Raw genomic sequence first — 15,336 nt, forward strand, 5'->3', positions numbered from 1 at the left:
AGAGAGAAGCAGAGACACAGGCAGAGGGAGAAGCAGGCTCCCTGTGGGGAGCCCAATGCAGGGCTGGATCCCAGGACCCTGGGATCAGGCCCTGAGCTAAAGGCAGATGCTCAACCACTGAGCCACCCAGGTACTCCAAAACCTTCAATTTTATTTTATTTTAAAAAATTAATTAATTTACTTATTCATGAGAGACGCAGAGAGAGAGAGAGAGAGGCAGAGGCACAGGCAGAGGGAGAAGCAGGCTCCATGCAGGGAGCCCGACGTGGGACTCGATCCCGGGACTCCAGGATCACACCCTGGGCTGAAGGCGGCGCTAAGCCGCGTTCCCGGGGAGTCGGTGGACGTTCAGAGGGCAGATGAGCGGAGTTTGGGGGGCGGGTTTGCGGGTGTGTTGCCTTTTTGAAGGTGGGGGGCCCCGGTTGGCGGCGTCCCCGGGGCCGCGGCGGGGCGGGGGTGGGCGCCGCGTGGAGCACCCTGCGGCACCCCGACCGCCGCGCCCCCACCCGAGCTCGCGGCCACACCCGGGCCGCTCCGCCCCCAGCGCAGGAGGTGCCGGGGCGGGGTGCATGCTCCCCGGGCGGCCCCAGCACCTCGGCCTCCCTGGTGCCAGGGGCGGGGGAGGGGAGGGGAGGGGACGGGGACCCGGGCTCTTCAGATAATGAAGCAGACCTGCGGGGGGTGGGTGGGGGGTCGCAAACCGTCCGCCCGGGACCCAATCCTACTTAAAAACATAATTAAAAATACTTAAGCTGGTTGCCAGGATTTAAAACACAAAGGCACACAGAGCAGCGGCGTGGTAGCTTCCCACCTCTTTGCAAGGGTGTTCTCCTTGGAGCCTCTCCAGGATCCTGGCGTCATCCGCCGGGTCAGCTTTGCTTTGGAGACGGCCGAGGGAGGTTGTGAGTCCCGCTAGATTCCTACCGGACCCGAGGACCTGGAGTGCCATGAGTCAGGCCCTGGGCTAGACGACCCGCATCCCTCAGACCCCCTGTCCCCCTCCACGGGAAGTTCCAGCAGGCCCAGGACCTTTCTGCCTTGCCCAGCTGGATCCCCAGCATCTGGCCCCGTTCCTGTCACAGAGAAGACCCCAGAGGTTGCAAATAAACATTTGCTGGGTGAAGAAAACAAATCCTTACATTTACAGATAGTAAGAGGTAACTTTTTTTTTTTTTTAACATTTTATTTATTTATTTGAGACAGAGAGCATAAGCAGGGGTGGTGGGGGTGGTAGTGCATGGGGTGGGGTAGGGGCAGAGGGAGAGGAACAAGTGGACTCAGGCTGATCAGAGAGCTGCACCTGGGGCTGGGGGCTAGGACCCCCAGATCATGACTGGAGCCCAAGGCAGACGCCTAACCAACTGAGCCACCCAGGCACCCCAATAGGTACCTTTTCTGAGCATTATCCTAACTGCTTTATGTACTGGCTTGTTCAGGCCTCACGATAGCTCTGTAAGGTAGGAACCAGCATATCCTTGTTTTCACAGATGGGGAACCAGAAGAGGCACAGAGAAAGGAGGTAACTTGCTGGAAGGCAGGGGAGCTGAGAATACAAAGCTGGCTGTCCTCTTTCGGGTTGTCCCATATCAGTTTTACCTATCACTAAAAGAAATGACATCCTCACCCCACCCGGTAACCTCAGGATATTTGGGTCTCTCATCTTCTCCCCTAACACTTCTCTGCCACCTGGTATGGGAACTGGGAGCCGTGGCTTCAAGGGTCAGCTCTGCCGGTAGTTGGCAATGTGACCTTGGGCAAGTCGTTCCCCCTTAGATATCAGAAAGATGCTCCCATCTTTGGAGGTGCGTGTTTGGATTAGATCATCTCTAAAGCTCTGAATCCTGTGGCCTTTATGGGAGCGGGGGTGGGGGTGGGGGGTTGCTGATCTTTCATTTTCTGCCCTTGGCAAACAGGCTCTTCAGGAGTCCTTGGCTTAGCCGGATGGTGGCTCTGCTCCCAGGGGCGGGAGAAGGTTTGGAGTGCTGGCAGAAACTTCCTGAATTTCCCCTAGCTCCTGCTGTGGCCTTGGCTCTGGGTGGGGGCTCCAGGGCCTCTCCCAGTGGGTGCCGGAGGCTGGAGCCGCCTTTGTCTCCCGCAGGAGGCCAGCCAGGCGGCTTTGGCTGCAAGCGGCCCCTGCCCAGGCCTGGGAGATGGTTTTTTTCCCTGTGTGCTGCAGCTGGGACCGTTTATAATAGGAAAAAAAGAGAATGACCAGGCCAGCCGGCTGGAAAATAAAGAGACTTAAAAAGAAAAGGGCTAGGCTGTTCTTCTCCTGTGGAGGCTTTGGTTAGGCAGAAAGTTTTAGTTCCTTTCTGAAAGGCATTTGGGCTTTTGAAGTCCCCTGCGGGAGCTCCCTCTGGCCCCTGGGAAGCCAGGCCCTGGCATGTCCCAATGTGCGTGGCCAGGATGGGGCCGGGGCACTCAGAGGAGGCAGCAGCAGGCCCTGGGAAACACTGCAGCAGGCTGGGCTCACTGGGGCCCCAGCCCGGCCCCCCTCTGCTCCCAGCCTGAGCCCTACCACCCTGCTTTGGTGGTCTTTCACCTGAATTTCCTCTGCTGCCTCTGGCTTTGAATCCTGGCCTGGTGCTAGGTCTGGGAACTAGAGAGATTTCACAAACGGGGAGACTGAGGAAAAGGGAGGGTTTGCCTGGGGTTAACCTCAAGGAATATAGGCGTCTTGAGGGCCTGTTGTGTGTGCTTTGCCTATCAATATTAACATTAGCTAATATTGGGATCCCTGGGTGGCGCAGCGGTTTGGCGCCTGCCTTTGGCCCGGGCCGCGATCCTGGAGACCCGGGATCGAATCCCACGTCGGGCTCCCGGCGCATGGAGCCTGCTTCTCCCTCTGCCTGTGTCTCTGCCTCTCTCTCTCTCTCGCTCTGTGTGACTATCATAAATAAATAAAAATTAAAAAATAAAAAAAAAACATTAGCTAATATTTATTATGCCCTTGTAGCATGGAAGGGCCCAGTTAATGAATCCAGGGACCTAGCAGATAGAAAGGTACAACTGTGTGCGAAGGCACCTCTCCCAGCAGCTGCCTTACCAGCTCTCTTCTGGGGCCTTTGCTGGTTCCATTTGTTGCAAATGAGCTCTCCTCCTTGTCTGTCCACCCCTCAGCAGGGTCACACACCATATCCATCACTGAAGAAGGACCACAGTCAAAACATGACATTTATCAACCAGCTACTATATGCAAGGTCCTGGGTGCCAGCTCGTTTCATGCCCTCTGCACATCCTGGAGCAGGTCAGTGGTGACGTTATCTTATTGCGCACTACCATTCCATGCCACTGGCATTATTCTCCTCATTTTATTCATGATGTTGCTATGTCCTGGGATGGAATGCCAGACCCTTTTGGCTCTAGAAGCTGAACCCTTTCCTTGGTACTGTGCCCTGTCTGCTTAGAGCCTGCCTCTGGCTTCTCTGGTCAGCTTGCTTCTCCAGCCACAGCCACTGGGCATGAAGTGAGCACCACGGGGGGCCGGGGTGTACATATCAAACTCCACAGGTCTTCCTTGAAGTATGTTCCATTGTAGTTGGGTGGGCAAAGAATTTTACCAATCCACCTGTGCTGTCCACTAGAAACCCTTTATGTGAAGATGGTTGTTTGCACAGAGATGTGTTAGGCAACTCCTCTACTGTCACACGGATTGGCGATCTTTCTCCCAACACCATGGCTAAGTTCTGAGCATCTGCAGGGCACTAGCAGGGGGGAGCTGGGTAGACTCAACCCTGCCTATCCTGCATCTCTCCTTCCTGCCCATGGGTATGGGGTCCCCAACTATATGTGCCAAGTACTGATACCACCCATAGTAGTGTTTTTCTGAAATCTCCATGGCGTTTCTCTTAGTCCTGGGCACCTAGTAGCTTCTTTTCATGACAGTGTGTGTGTGTGTGTGTGTGTGTGTGTGTGGTTGTGTGTGTGTGTGTGGTTGTGGTGGTGGTGGTGGTGGCGGCAGGGGGTGGAGGGGAGGTTAGAAGGAGAAAGGATACATGCACAGGAAATAAGCAAATATCAGATTTGTGTGTGTGTGTGTGTGTAAAATCTAAGCTAGTTTGGTCCTGCACACTCTTAGGTCCTTGTTGGTAATTAATAGTGGCCACAAAAGAGGTGGGAGAGGGTCTGCTATTCTCATGTAACCTTTCTACCAGGTGAGAGTGAAGGCAAGTCCCTGACCAGATCTTACCACACACACCAGTGGTTATTAAAACAGTACCACCTTGGACAAAACAGTTCCTATAACCAGCTCAATGAAGTCCCAGCATTCTGTCCTTTCAGGTTATCTAACCACTTCTGGCATGAAAGGTGTGCTTGGGATGCCCCCCCCTCCATCCCACCCCCTGGTCACAGTCCTGGACAGGATTCTGTGTCCCTGCTGGGTATCATGGAATCCATTCTGGCTGGACACGGACCCTTGAGTGATCAAGCCAGCTGTCCTCCGGGTACAGGTGACCCCAGGCTCAGTGGATCTGCATTCCCTGTTTAGGTGAGGTGGAAGTGTCTCTAGATCATTTCACTAAAGCACATTTTGAATGTCTTTAATTTCACCAACAAGAGTTCATTTGTTTAAATCTGCCACATTTTTTGATACCCTGTTTGCAAAATAGCAAAACATTGGTTGCTGGTTGACCTACAGATGGCCAAAGGTGTTGTGATGTGTTCCAGAGTGTGCCCTGCCTGATACAACCACTCCTAGTTAAAACGTACGAAACTGGGCACCTATCACATTCATTATATACTGAATTGTTGTCTCTTTTCAAGAATCACAGGTGTTGGAAAAGAAGTCTTTTGAGAGCACAAAGCAACAAGTGATCCTGAGTCCAGTGACCTCAGGCATGTGTGTGCCACACACCGGGGCAGTTAGAGGTGGTCCGGGGAGATTCTCAGAGCCAAGGCCAAGAGTTTCAAGCTTTCTGAGGGTGTGAGTCCACTGGGACCCTCCTGCTAAGTTGGTTTCTTTGCCGCCTTGTGGGTGTTCCCTGCAAAGACTGCTGACACTTGAAGAATTAAATAATTATAATAATGATGATAAAATAGAAATGGCTTTTCCAGCTGAACAGAAACTGAAGACAAGGAGGTTCCCACACCCGTTGTATTGTTTTTGGCACTGTACTCCCAAAGCCCCCGGGAGGCAGATGTCTGGGCTCTCTGAGTCGTGGTCATGGAAGGGGGCGGGGGAGGCAATGGGGACCTTTGGAGAATTTCAGGGGCATCTGTGGGGACTTCCCGCCCCAAAAAGCCAGGCTGAGAACTGAACAGGGAAAGGGACTTGTCTTGTCTTACTCTGTTCGGAAGCCTCAGAAGCTTCAAGAACAAGTCCTGTAAGAGGGACTCTCAATGTTGTAAACACCCGTGTAGAGGCCACTGCCTGTTAGCAATTGAGGGGTGCCAGGCCTTCTCCTGATGGTTTGACCTTAGTACCCCCAGGACAGGAGTGCCCAGAGAAACCTGGATGCCACGAATAGGTGGATCATGCTAATAAAACCACAAGGCAGAAGACAAAAAGGAAAAAAATCATATCCACTCAAACACAGATTCCCTCTCAATAGACCTAAAGCTGCTTGAAAGCTTCTAGAAAGCAGGGGCATGTCTGTCCATCTCTCAAGGGAACACCAGGGGAGGAAGGGACTTGTCAGTGCAAGGAGGAAACATGCCAGTTGTGCAATAGGCATCTCCCTCTAGAAACGTGGTTGACCTTGGGGGGTGGTGAAGGTGAGAGGAAAGAAGGAGAGTGGAGGCTGGAACATGGCTGTCAGGGCTTGTGGCCTTACCCTAGGCCTGACAGGCCATACTCACTAATATGAAATCCTCAGGGCAGCCTCTTGAGAGCCACACTATCTGCATCCCCCTTTTGCAGATGGGTAAATGGAGGCCCAGGAAGTCCCTTGCCTGAAATTCTGAAGCCAGACAATGAGGAAGGCTGCTGGGTTGGAAGATGGGTCAGATGAGCTCATCAGCCCGGCTGTGACTACTGCCTCCTTTCGTTCTTCTTCGCTCGGAGCTGCGACAGCCTCTCCCCAGACTCACTCAGCTTCCCACCTCAGACCCTTTACACACACTGTTCACTCTGCCAGGAACTCTGTTCTCTCCCCTCTTTCCTGCCTCCTTCCTCCTCCTCCAGGCTCTCAGCCAGACCACCACTGTGACCCTCTGTTTTTTGGCCTCATTTACACTATATTTTTCCTTCTTAGGATTGTTCAAAAACTGTAATTAAATAATTATTTATGGGGCCATTTATTAAAAGTCAGCCTCCCCACTAGAGAACCAGCCTCAGCAGGGAGGGCCTTGGTCCCTGATCGTTGCCTCCCCTTCGGTTTTGGCACACAGTAGGCACACAATCAATAAACACATGTTGAATAAACAAATGAACAAAGGAATGGACTTGTTTCCTGGGGGGAGACCTGGGGGGGGGGGCCTTAATCTTCCTTCCCCAAAAGGGCTCTTCCTTATAGCCAATGCAAGTTTTCCCAGTAGAGTGTGACCTTCGGGTAGTTAAAAGGTGAACAAAAATCATAAATTCTATATTGTACATATTCCAGTGATTGTTGTTTACTTGCAGGGTGTGTATTAATGTGTGCAAGGGTGTGTGTGTGCACGCACACGTGAGCCTTTGCGGATGGGGAGAAGGTGGTCATTTGGTGATTTACTGCAAAGCAGCTCTTGAACAACTCTGGAGACCCTTCAGGGATACTAGTTCAGAGGCCACCAAGGGAGCCCTACCTTATTTGACTTCCCTGTCTTACCTTTTGTCGGCCACAGCACCCCCTGCATTCACAGGATGACAACCTGCCTCTTTTTGAAACTCAAGAAGGAAGCCTCTCTTGCTGTGGGTCTGGGAATGCATCATTAGGTGTGCGCAGAAAAGGTGGGGAGACAGCCCTTTGGGTGGGAGGTGGCCGCTCCTGCAGCCAAGTTATGACCTGGAAGGAAGGCGCCTGTTTCTGTGAGCAAGGTCTCATTTGTTTTCAAAAACGTCAATTTGTAATTTCTGTTGCATTTATATGATGGTGGCTTCTTTGAGTTTACACAGGATGTCCCCGGCCCCTCCTTGGGGCAGGAGCAGCTGTCCACTTTGTGGATGAGGAAGAAGAGGCCCGAGAGGCCCTGCTCACAGAGGAAGGGCCCAGACCCCGGACACACTGATGGAAGTCGGGCAGGTGACCTTTTTCTGGTCCCTGGTCGCCAGGGCGGTGAGAAACAAGGCCTGCCCTGCCCTCACCCAGTGCCCCCTGAGACCCTTTTAGTAGGGGCTCCTGGCTTTTTGCTGCTCTGGAATTTACCTTAAAACAGCATTTTTTCTGGAAGGAGTTAAAAATGAAACAAGCTTCAGAGAAAGCGGGGCCGGGCTGAGGCAGGGCTGAGGTCAAGCTCCCACTGCACCCTGGCTGCCACGGAGCTGGGGGGCGGGGGGCAGCGGACAGGTCCCGCAGGGGAGGGGGGAGGGGGGCGGGCCGGAGGCGAACGTGTGCGACTGCGACGTGCGGGGAAGGGGTCCAGAAAACTTTGTGCTCTTCTCCAGGACCCGGGCCCTGGTGGATTCGCTGGGAATCCGCTGCCGCCCGCCCCCCATCCTGTTACCCCACCTCTGGCCTCGGGGGCTTCCGCCGTTCCCGGAGGGTGGAGAAAAGGCGGCCCCGCGGGTCTCCCACCACCCCCCGCTGACCCCTCCTCCCCTCCAGCACACCCCTTCCCCACCGCGCTCCTTTTGTCCGTCCCCTTCTCTCCGGCTCCCGGCTGGGCGAGATCCGCGAGGCTTCGGCCCCCCAGAGGGCCGGGGCGGGCGAGCCGGGGGCTGTTCTCCGCCCCCTCCCCCGAGGAGAGGCAGCCCGCGGCGGGGGCACCCCGGAGCCGAGGCCAGCCGCCCCCCTCCCCCAGCGTGTGCCATCTGCCGCCTGTCAGCCTCTCTCCGCGGGCCTCGATCCCAGGCGCCGGCGGGGGTGGGGGAGCTGCTCGCTCGGCCCCTCCCTCCTGGCTCCTTCCCAGGCGCCTCGCGGCCTCTGCCCTCGCCTTGGCCCTTGGCACCCCCTCCCCGCCCTCGCGGCCGTGCCCGAGCTGCGAGGGGCGGCTCCCACCGCCCTCCGGGAAGGCCAAGACGTTGCACGCTCCGGGACAGCAGCGCCGGGGGGGGGGGTGGGGGGGGGGCGGCGGCCCGGGGTGGTGGTGTGGGCAGCGCCAACTGCGGGGGCGGGGGCTGGGGCCTGGGTCTCAGTCAGGGGACATCTCTGTCCGGCCCCTGGCCCCTCTGGGGATCCCCGCCGCCTCCCGGGGTCGAGGTGTCCGCCTCGGCGTCGCGTTTCGCCGGCCCCCCGACTGTCCCTCGGAGGCGGCCTTGAGCGCGACAGCCTGGCCTCCCCCCGTCCCAGCCCCCCCGCAAGCCTCAGGCCTTCCCCGCACCCGCCGGCCCGCGCTCCCCAGCCGCGGGGTGCGGGGGTGCGGGGTGCGGGGGTCGGGGGTGGCCTCGACCTCCGCAGTCGGCGCAGCGAGGGGTCGGAGCCCGCAGGCCGGGCGGGTCCGCGGAGCGAGCCGAGCGGGGCGCGGGCCGGGCCGGCGGGCGGGCTGGGGAGCGGCGGGGCGCAGGCGCCCTGCTTGGGGCGGGCGCCTCTGCCCGGCCAGCCCCCGCGCGGCGCTCGGCGGGCAGCGGGTTTTTCCCTGAAAGGTTGCCCTGGGTAACTCGTCTCCGAGGGGACACAGCCCTCCCCTCTCCAAGTGGCAACTTATCGATCCGCGAGATTGATAACCCCCAGCGCCGCGCCGCGCGCCCGCTGCGCTCTCCCAGCTCCAGGGCGCGCCGGCCCAAGGTGGCGCCACTCGCCCGGGAGGGGGGCGGGGTCGGGGCCTCTCCCCCACCCTGGACCCGGCCGCCTGCCGCGGGTGGGGGAGGGGGAGGCTTCAGAGGGACGGTTTCGGGGAGTCGCCTGCCCAGGGCTCTTCCTGCGTCTGAGCGCTTCCCGGGCGGGCTCTGAGGCCGAGCCTCCGTTGGCTCAGGAGTCGCAGGGACGCGAGGCGCCCCCTGGTGGCTGGGGCAAAACTTTGGGGGAAAGCGGGAGCAGGTTTCTTTTGTCAAGCGCCGGGGGGGGGGGGCGGGGGGGGGAAGGCAGTGCTACTGCAACGTTTTGGGGGCGAAGATGTTCCTTTTATTGTCTTGACTAAGAAATGCGCACCCAGACGCACCATCCTTACAAATGCAGGTGTGGAGGGGCGAAAAGAGTTAGCTCCGTGGTGGGAGAGTTTGCAGATGGGGGGCAGGGATGGTCTCCAAACACCGACCGGTGGGCAGAGTCCACGAGGGAAAAGCCGAGTTCGCAGATAATTCATGTGCGTGGGGCATAATTTGCGGAAGTGGCCGTGCTAGGGCAATTCACCCCAGTGGGGCCCCCCCCCTTCTTTTTGCAGTTTGTGATGCTAATTCATCTTGGCAGCACGCGTGGGCCCTGTGTCAGTTCCCTCCTCCCGCCCCGGGTGCCGCGGGCGCCCAAGTCGGGGCCCCGCGTGCCGGTGCGGTGCCCGCGCCCGCGCCGTGCCTGCCGCCGCCGCCGCCGCCGCGGTCCGGGTTTTGCGGGCGGCCGGAGCTGTATTTCCAGCGCTGTCCATCGCTCGGTGCTGTTGGCCCTCTCTCCGTCTGATCCGAGCCGGAGCAGTGCGGGGCGCCCCACGGGATCAGAGCGCTCCCCCGCCGGGACTCCGCTCCTCACATCCTCCTGCTGGGACCCGGCTACATTTCCAGCCAAGCCTGGCTTTATTATGTGTCTCTGCAGTGCAGCCCCAGCAGCCGGATCGGGAGGAGGAGAGCCAGCGACCACAAAGAAGACAGGAGCGCAAGGGAGGCTGGCGGGCGGGCCGGCGCCGGCTGGAGCGCGGAGGAGCCGGGGCGCAGCCGCCGCCGCCGCCGCCGCCGCCGCCGCTGCCCGGGAGGACGGGAGCCCGGCCGCCGCCTGCTCGTCCTCCTCCGCCGCCGCGGCCGCCGCCTCCCCCCTCTCCGAGCCCCTGGCCCATGGAGGCAGCTAGCGGGGCCGGCGACTTGGCACCGGCTTGGGGATCGGCTGCGCGCCGCGCGCTGAGCTCCGCAGCCCGAGGGCAGGCAGCGGCGGCCCGGCGCACGGGCTGAGCGATGCCCGGGGCACGGGCGCGCCTGCCCGCCGCCGCCTGAGCGCCCCCGCGCGCCCCTTCCTCCTCCGGGGGGCCGGCGCCGGACCGAGCCGAGAGCCAGAGAAGGGGGCGTGAGCCAGGGGCCCCGAGCTGCGGCTTCCGAGCCACTGCGGCCGTTTCGAGCCCCCCCCCCAAGTAGGCTGAGTTGAGGGACACCCCTCCCCATCCATCATAATCTCCAAACCAGGCGTTTGGGCATTTTTTAGCCATTAATATTTATTATTTTTTTGTGCGGCAGGGGAGAATTTGAAGGCTTCTTTTTTTTTTTTTCCGGGGGGTGCTGAGCTTCCGCGCTCCCGACCGCCTCCCGGTCTCCACCCCCCCCCGAGACCCCCTCGACTCCAGCCCCGTCCCCCCTCCTCAGATGGGTTCATTGTGAGCTCCGCACCGGGCTGCGTGGCCGGACGCCTGCAAACTTTGCACAAAAATCCGGCAAGGGGCGGAGGAGGAGAAGGAGGAGGAGGGTGAGGGTGGCGGTGGGGTGGGGGAGGGAGGGAGGGGGCCGCAGGGGCCGGGGGCCGGCGGGGGGTGGGGAGGAGGAGGGGGGCGGCTTTTTTTTTTTTTTTTTTTTTTTTGCATAACTCGGCTCGGCCGAGTGGCCTCCGGACTCCCCGCGCCGCTGGGACCGCCGCTGGGACCGAGAGCCCCCGGCTGCCGCATTGCAACAGGCAGGGCCCCGGCGCGGCCCCCGGGCCTCCCCCCGCCCCCGAGCGGCCTCGGCCGGCCCGGGCCGTCCCCCCCAGGGAGGCCGCCCCGGACCTACGATCCGCTCCCCGCAGCCGCCGACCCGGCTGCAAAAAAAAAAGTTTCCGAGAGGCAGGCGGCGGCGAAGGGGGAGAAGGGCAGCCCGGAGCGGCGGGGGGCGGCGGGGGGAGCCGGCCGCGGAGGGCGACGGAGCGCCGGGAGCCCCGGACATGTCCAGGCGGAAGCAGGCGAAGCCGCGCTCGGTGAAAGGTGAGCGAGCGAGGCCCGGCGGAGGCGCGAGCAGGCGAGCGGGCGGGGAGGGCGGGAGCGAGGGAGGAGGGACCGGCGAGCGGGCGGGCGGCCGGGGACCGCGCGAGCGAGCCGAGAGGAGGAGGAGGCGGCGGCGGAGGAGGAGGCGGAGGCGGAGGCGGAGGCGGAGGGGGAGGAGGAGGAGGCAGCGGGAGCGCGAGGCGGCGGCGGCGGCGGCGGGGGGGGCGCGGCGGACCCCCCCCCCGCCCGGACCCTCCCGGGGCTCCGCGCCGCCGCCCGCGGGGGGCCCGGGCCTGGGGCGCCGCCGAGGGGCTCTGGCCGCTCCCGCCGTGCGGGCCCCGGGCCCGCGTGGCCAATCAAGGGGTGCGGGCCCGACTTGGCGGGGATTGCGAATCTCGGCGGCGGCGGGCGGGCGCGGGAGGAAGGAAGGGGCGGCGGGGACGGCCCGCGCGAGGCCCGCAGCTCCGAGGCCGCCCCCGCCGGGCCGCGGGCCTTGCCGCCCCGGGACGCCGAGGCCGAAGGCGGCGGGCAGAGCCTGCGCGCGCCCCGGCCGCCGGGCGCCCCCTCCCTGTCCCCGGCCCGGGCCCCCGCACTTCCTGCCTCCTGCGCCGAGGCCAGCCGGGCCGGGAGCCTCCGCCAGGAGTTCATTGTCTGCGCAGCGCCGGCAGGACGCGGGTCCCCGGGGGAGCGCTGCGGCCGCTGCGCGCGCGCCGCGGTGGAGGGCGCTGGGGACCCAGCCCGAGCCCTCACGGCCCCGACACCGAGCCGGCTCCCTGCGCCGGGCCCCGGGGTGCACACGTGAGGGGGGACGCACAACACACAGACCGCCTGCGCCCCCCCGCCCCCCGCCCCCCGCCTCCTCTGCTTTGCTTTCTATTTCCATCCCGGGCCCCCGGCTCCAGCGGGCCCCTGGAGAGCAGAGGCCCCAGGGAGAGGCCGCGCAGGCGACGGAGCCCCTCCCCTGCCCTCCGCTCCCCGCAGACTGGCCTCTTCAGGCCTCGCCTGCTGCTTTGTCCCGATTCCAGCGCCTCGGGTGGGTGCCCGGCCGGGCCGTCGAGCTGAGAGATGACAGAGGAGGGGCAGGATGAGAGCTGCTAGGTCTCTGGAGCCAAGAGTCCCGAGGCTCTTGTCCTCTCCCAACTCCCCTGATGACCTCTGGCCCGAGCCCAGTTCTGCTCTGAAAAGTTCATTTCCTGGAGGCCTGCGCGGGAAGGCGCTGGGGCCCCGCTCCCTTCCTGCCAGCCTTGCTCCTGGCTGGAAAGTCTGGGACTGAATCTGGCAAGGAGGGTCCTGAGACACCCGCCATTGCCTTCCTCCTAAAGTCCCAGCAGATTCCAGGGCGCCTGGCTGAGCAGAGACTGTCCCTGTCATCTTAGAAGCAGACCAACTCCGTCCAAACTCTCGCAAGGCAGCTGCTCCCTTTCGTCCTTTTTCCTTGAGAGAAGTTGGTCTTGTTCCCCTCACCGGGGCAGACATCCCAGTCTGGGATAACCTGGCCTGCCCCGCAGAATTGGGGATCCCAAGGATGTTCTTGATCCAGGCGCAAGGAAACCAGAAGAATCCCAAACAGGGGACTGGCAGATGGTAGATAGATGTTTGTCCTTTTGCTGAATAGAAGGGGCTCTGTGACTTGAGATAATATTTGATTTCTTTTTCTCTTTCCCTGGCTCACTGCTCGCTCTTTCAAGAGCCACTTAAGGTGGCCCCGAAGAAAATGTAGACTCAGGATCTGTTGGCTGGGAAAACAGTTTTATTTAATTCAGGCAGTTGATCTTGAGTGAACTCTGTGTATAGGAGCAGGTTTTTTTGTATAAAGGAAGTTGCAAAGCTTAGCTACCTGTCACCCCAATCCCTGCCTCCAAACCTCCTTATTTTAGAAGGCGAGACACAGAAAGCAAAGGTAGAGCAATTTGCAGTGAACAGATGGGTGGGTGTTTCAGAGTTGCTCGGACCTAATTCTAAAACCACTCGGTGTTATCTCTGGGAAAGACTCAAGAGTTGGTCTCAGCCTTTCATGAAATGAGCCTTGGCGTGATTTTTAATGAGTGTCTCTCTTTAAATCTATATGCGGGCATGTATAGCCAACAACTCAAACTAATTGGTGAGGGAAAGACAGCAAAGTGAGAACCAGACCAGTAGAGGCATTTTGAGAAGTATTGTAAATATCAACCACACAGCGCCTTTCTGCCCTTGGAGCATGAGATCCTCTGTTTCTCCCTGTGGTTCTTTGCATTTTCCAGAAGCAGCTCCAACCCTCGGCTCTCACCATCTTGCCTTTTATTCAGTTTACTGGGGTGAATAGGGTGGAGACTCGGCCACTTATCAAGGGAGGAATTAAGAGAGATGATAATTTGAATAGATAAGAGTTTCAGCAGGTGATGGATTTATTGCATTTCAAGAACTGCCTCCCCCCTTTCTCAGACAATATTCAAAAGTGTGTGCTTGAGCGTGGACAGCTCCACACCAGGTGTTTAAAATGACAAGGGCTTCACCTTTAAAGATGCTTGAAGGTGCTTCTTAAGGAACGGTGGTGGCTTTTACATTTTATTTTATTTTATTTTGCCTCCACTGCTGTGTGTCAGGGCTAACGTGGAGGCGTTGCAGACTTCTCCGGGCCCGCGCATTCTGCTGTGAGAGTCGCTTGACTGTAATTCGTAATTGATCTCGGAAATGTGAAAGCCCATGGCAGGAAGGAAAGACAGAAATATAACAATTTCTAATGGATGCCCTGAAAGTGTGATTTGAAAGCCCCGGTGTTGCTACTTTGAAACTCAAACAGGCGTGGGGTGGTGGGGTGGGGGTGGGGAGGGGTGGGGGTAGGGGGGTCTCATTTTCCACTCCCCGACATAACCTTCCTTCTGGAGTGGGGGGTCACCTGTCCCCTCTGGCTGTTTGTCCTTCTTTGGAAAACCTAGCTCCCAGGGAGGCCACCCAGCAAATAGGGAACAGGCCAGGGCACTAGAACAGGGACAGAATAGCCTCATTGGTTTTCGAAAGCCTTGTGATTAAAAACAATAATGATAATAACACCGAAACCCCATGAATGTTACAAAAGTCACATTTTCTGACCGATTTTCCCTCCCTACACCATTCTACCCCTTCCTGTCTCCTGGTGGTGTGGTGTGGCAGTTGTGAGGTGATTTGTTTCCTTTGATAATTTTGGCCTCATTCTCCAGGGCTGTTCTCATCACTTCTCACTGATGTTATTTTGGCTGATGATATCAGGTGACTTGGTAACCTGTCTCCCTTCACCCGCGCTGCCTCCTCAGATCCACGAAACAGCCTCTTTATTTATGTATACGGAAATTAATACATCTTCTTTTTTCCCCCAGACTCAGCTTAAAACTTTTGAATGATTTTAATACTGTTGATTTTCCCCATCTAGCAACTGCCTGTTAATTACCGTTCTTAATATTAATTAGCACTCAGGCTGTGTCCACGCACCCCCCACCCCAGTCAGCATCCCAAACTACCCCCCTCCCACCCCACCCTGTGACTTCTCTGCGCTCCCCTCCCCTTCTCTGTCCTCCTCTCCTGCCAGCCGGCAGCTCCTCAGAAAGTCCATCTTAGAAATTTGGTGGTCTAGGGACTTGGGAACAGTAGTTCGCCACTGCTTGTGTTTCCATGGAAATAATTGAGATGTAATAAACAGAGGCGTTCTGAGGTTACAGGTTTCTTGATTCAGCTGAGACCACATACAAGTGTAAATTGTCGAGATTTGTTTGGCTAAAGGTACGTGATCTTGTAGGAAGGGCAAAACAGATCCTTTATTGGAAACTCCTACGTGGATTGAGCAGTGACATTTAATCCTAATTTTTAATCCTCTCCCTCCTCTATCAAGTCACCGACTTCCAGCCAGTTGGACGAGCCTGTCTTACTCTAGAAAACATCTTTTATGGCTAAGTGATTGCTGTTTATTAGATTCTTAGACCCGTTTTCTTGCAAAAACTTAATTAGCGATAAAATAACTGTGTGGCAGGAGGACCCTGCTAAACATCTAACCATAGGTGCCCAGCGTGCATTCATCACGAAAAGTGCAAAAAGCTGGTGACTTTACAGTGGTAAAGTAACTCGGTAGAACCGGCCAGCCCTGGCACTGTTGTGGTGTGCTACGGTGTGTCAGCAGACGAGGAGGGAGAAACCAGAGAGAGGAAGCAGGAGTACAGCATCTTGGAGCACAGTGTTGCTAGCTGGAGACCAAAGGGGGATCCGGTTCAGTCTAATAGAAAGTTG

The 15,336-nt window shown here is 58.7% G+C and overlaps 1 protein-coding gene and 1 long non-coding RNA gene across 3 annotated transcripts in view; both read left to right on the forward strand.

The window, feature by feature from the left end:
- The first annotated feature begins 820 nt into the window (after positions 1-820).
- Positions 821-6,380, forward strand: LOC102153035. Its single transcript, XR_005355820.1, has 4 exons — positions 821-1,157; positions 3,121-3,247; positions 4,765-4,924; positions 5,861-6,380. It is a non-coding gene; the product is annotated as an uncharacterized LOC102153035 (long non-coding RNA).
- A 4,550-nt stretch (positions 6,381-10,930) lies between these two features.
- The window catches only part of ZNF423 (zinc finger protein 423), a 333,820-nt gene continuing 329,414 nt past the window's right edge, over positions 10,931-15,336 (forward strand). Inside the window, exon 1 of one of the 2 annotated variants that reach the window (XM_038531091.1) lies at positions 10,931-11,103. In XM_038531091.1, coding sequence (XP_038387019.1) covers positions 11,064-11,103 — 40 coding nt within the window. In that variant the 5' untranslated portion in view covers positions 10,931-11,063. Of the gene's footprint in view, positions 11,104-14,752; positions 14,836-15,336 lie in introns of those variants that run through there. The other variant, XM_038531093.1, reaches the window with a different exon arrangement.

Source organism: Canis lupus, chromosome 2 (assembly GCF_011100685.1).
Source record: "Canis lupus familiaris isolate Mischka breed German Shepherd chromosome 2, alternate assembly UU_Cfam_GSD_1.0, whole genome shotgun sequence".
NCBI lineage: Eukaryota > Metazoa > Chordata > Mammalia > Carnivora > Canidae > Canis > Canis lupus.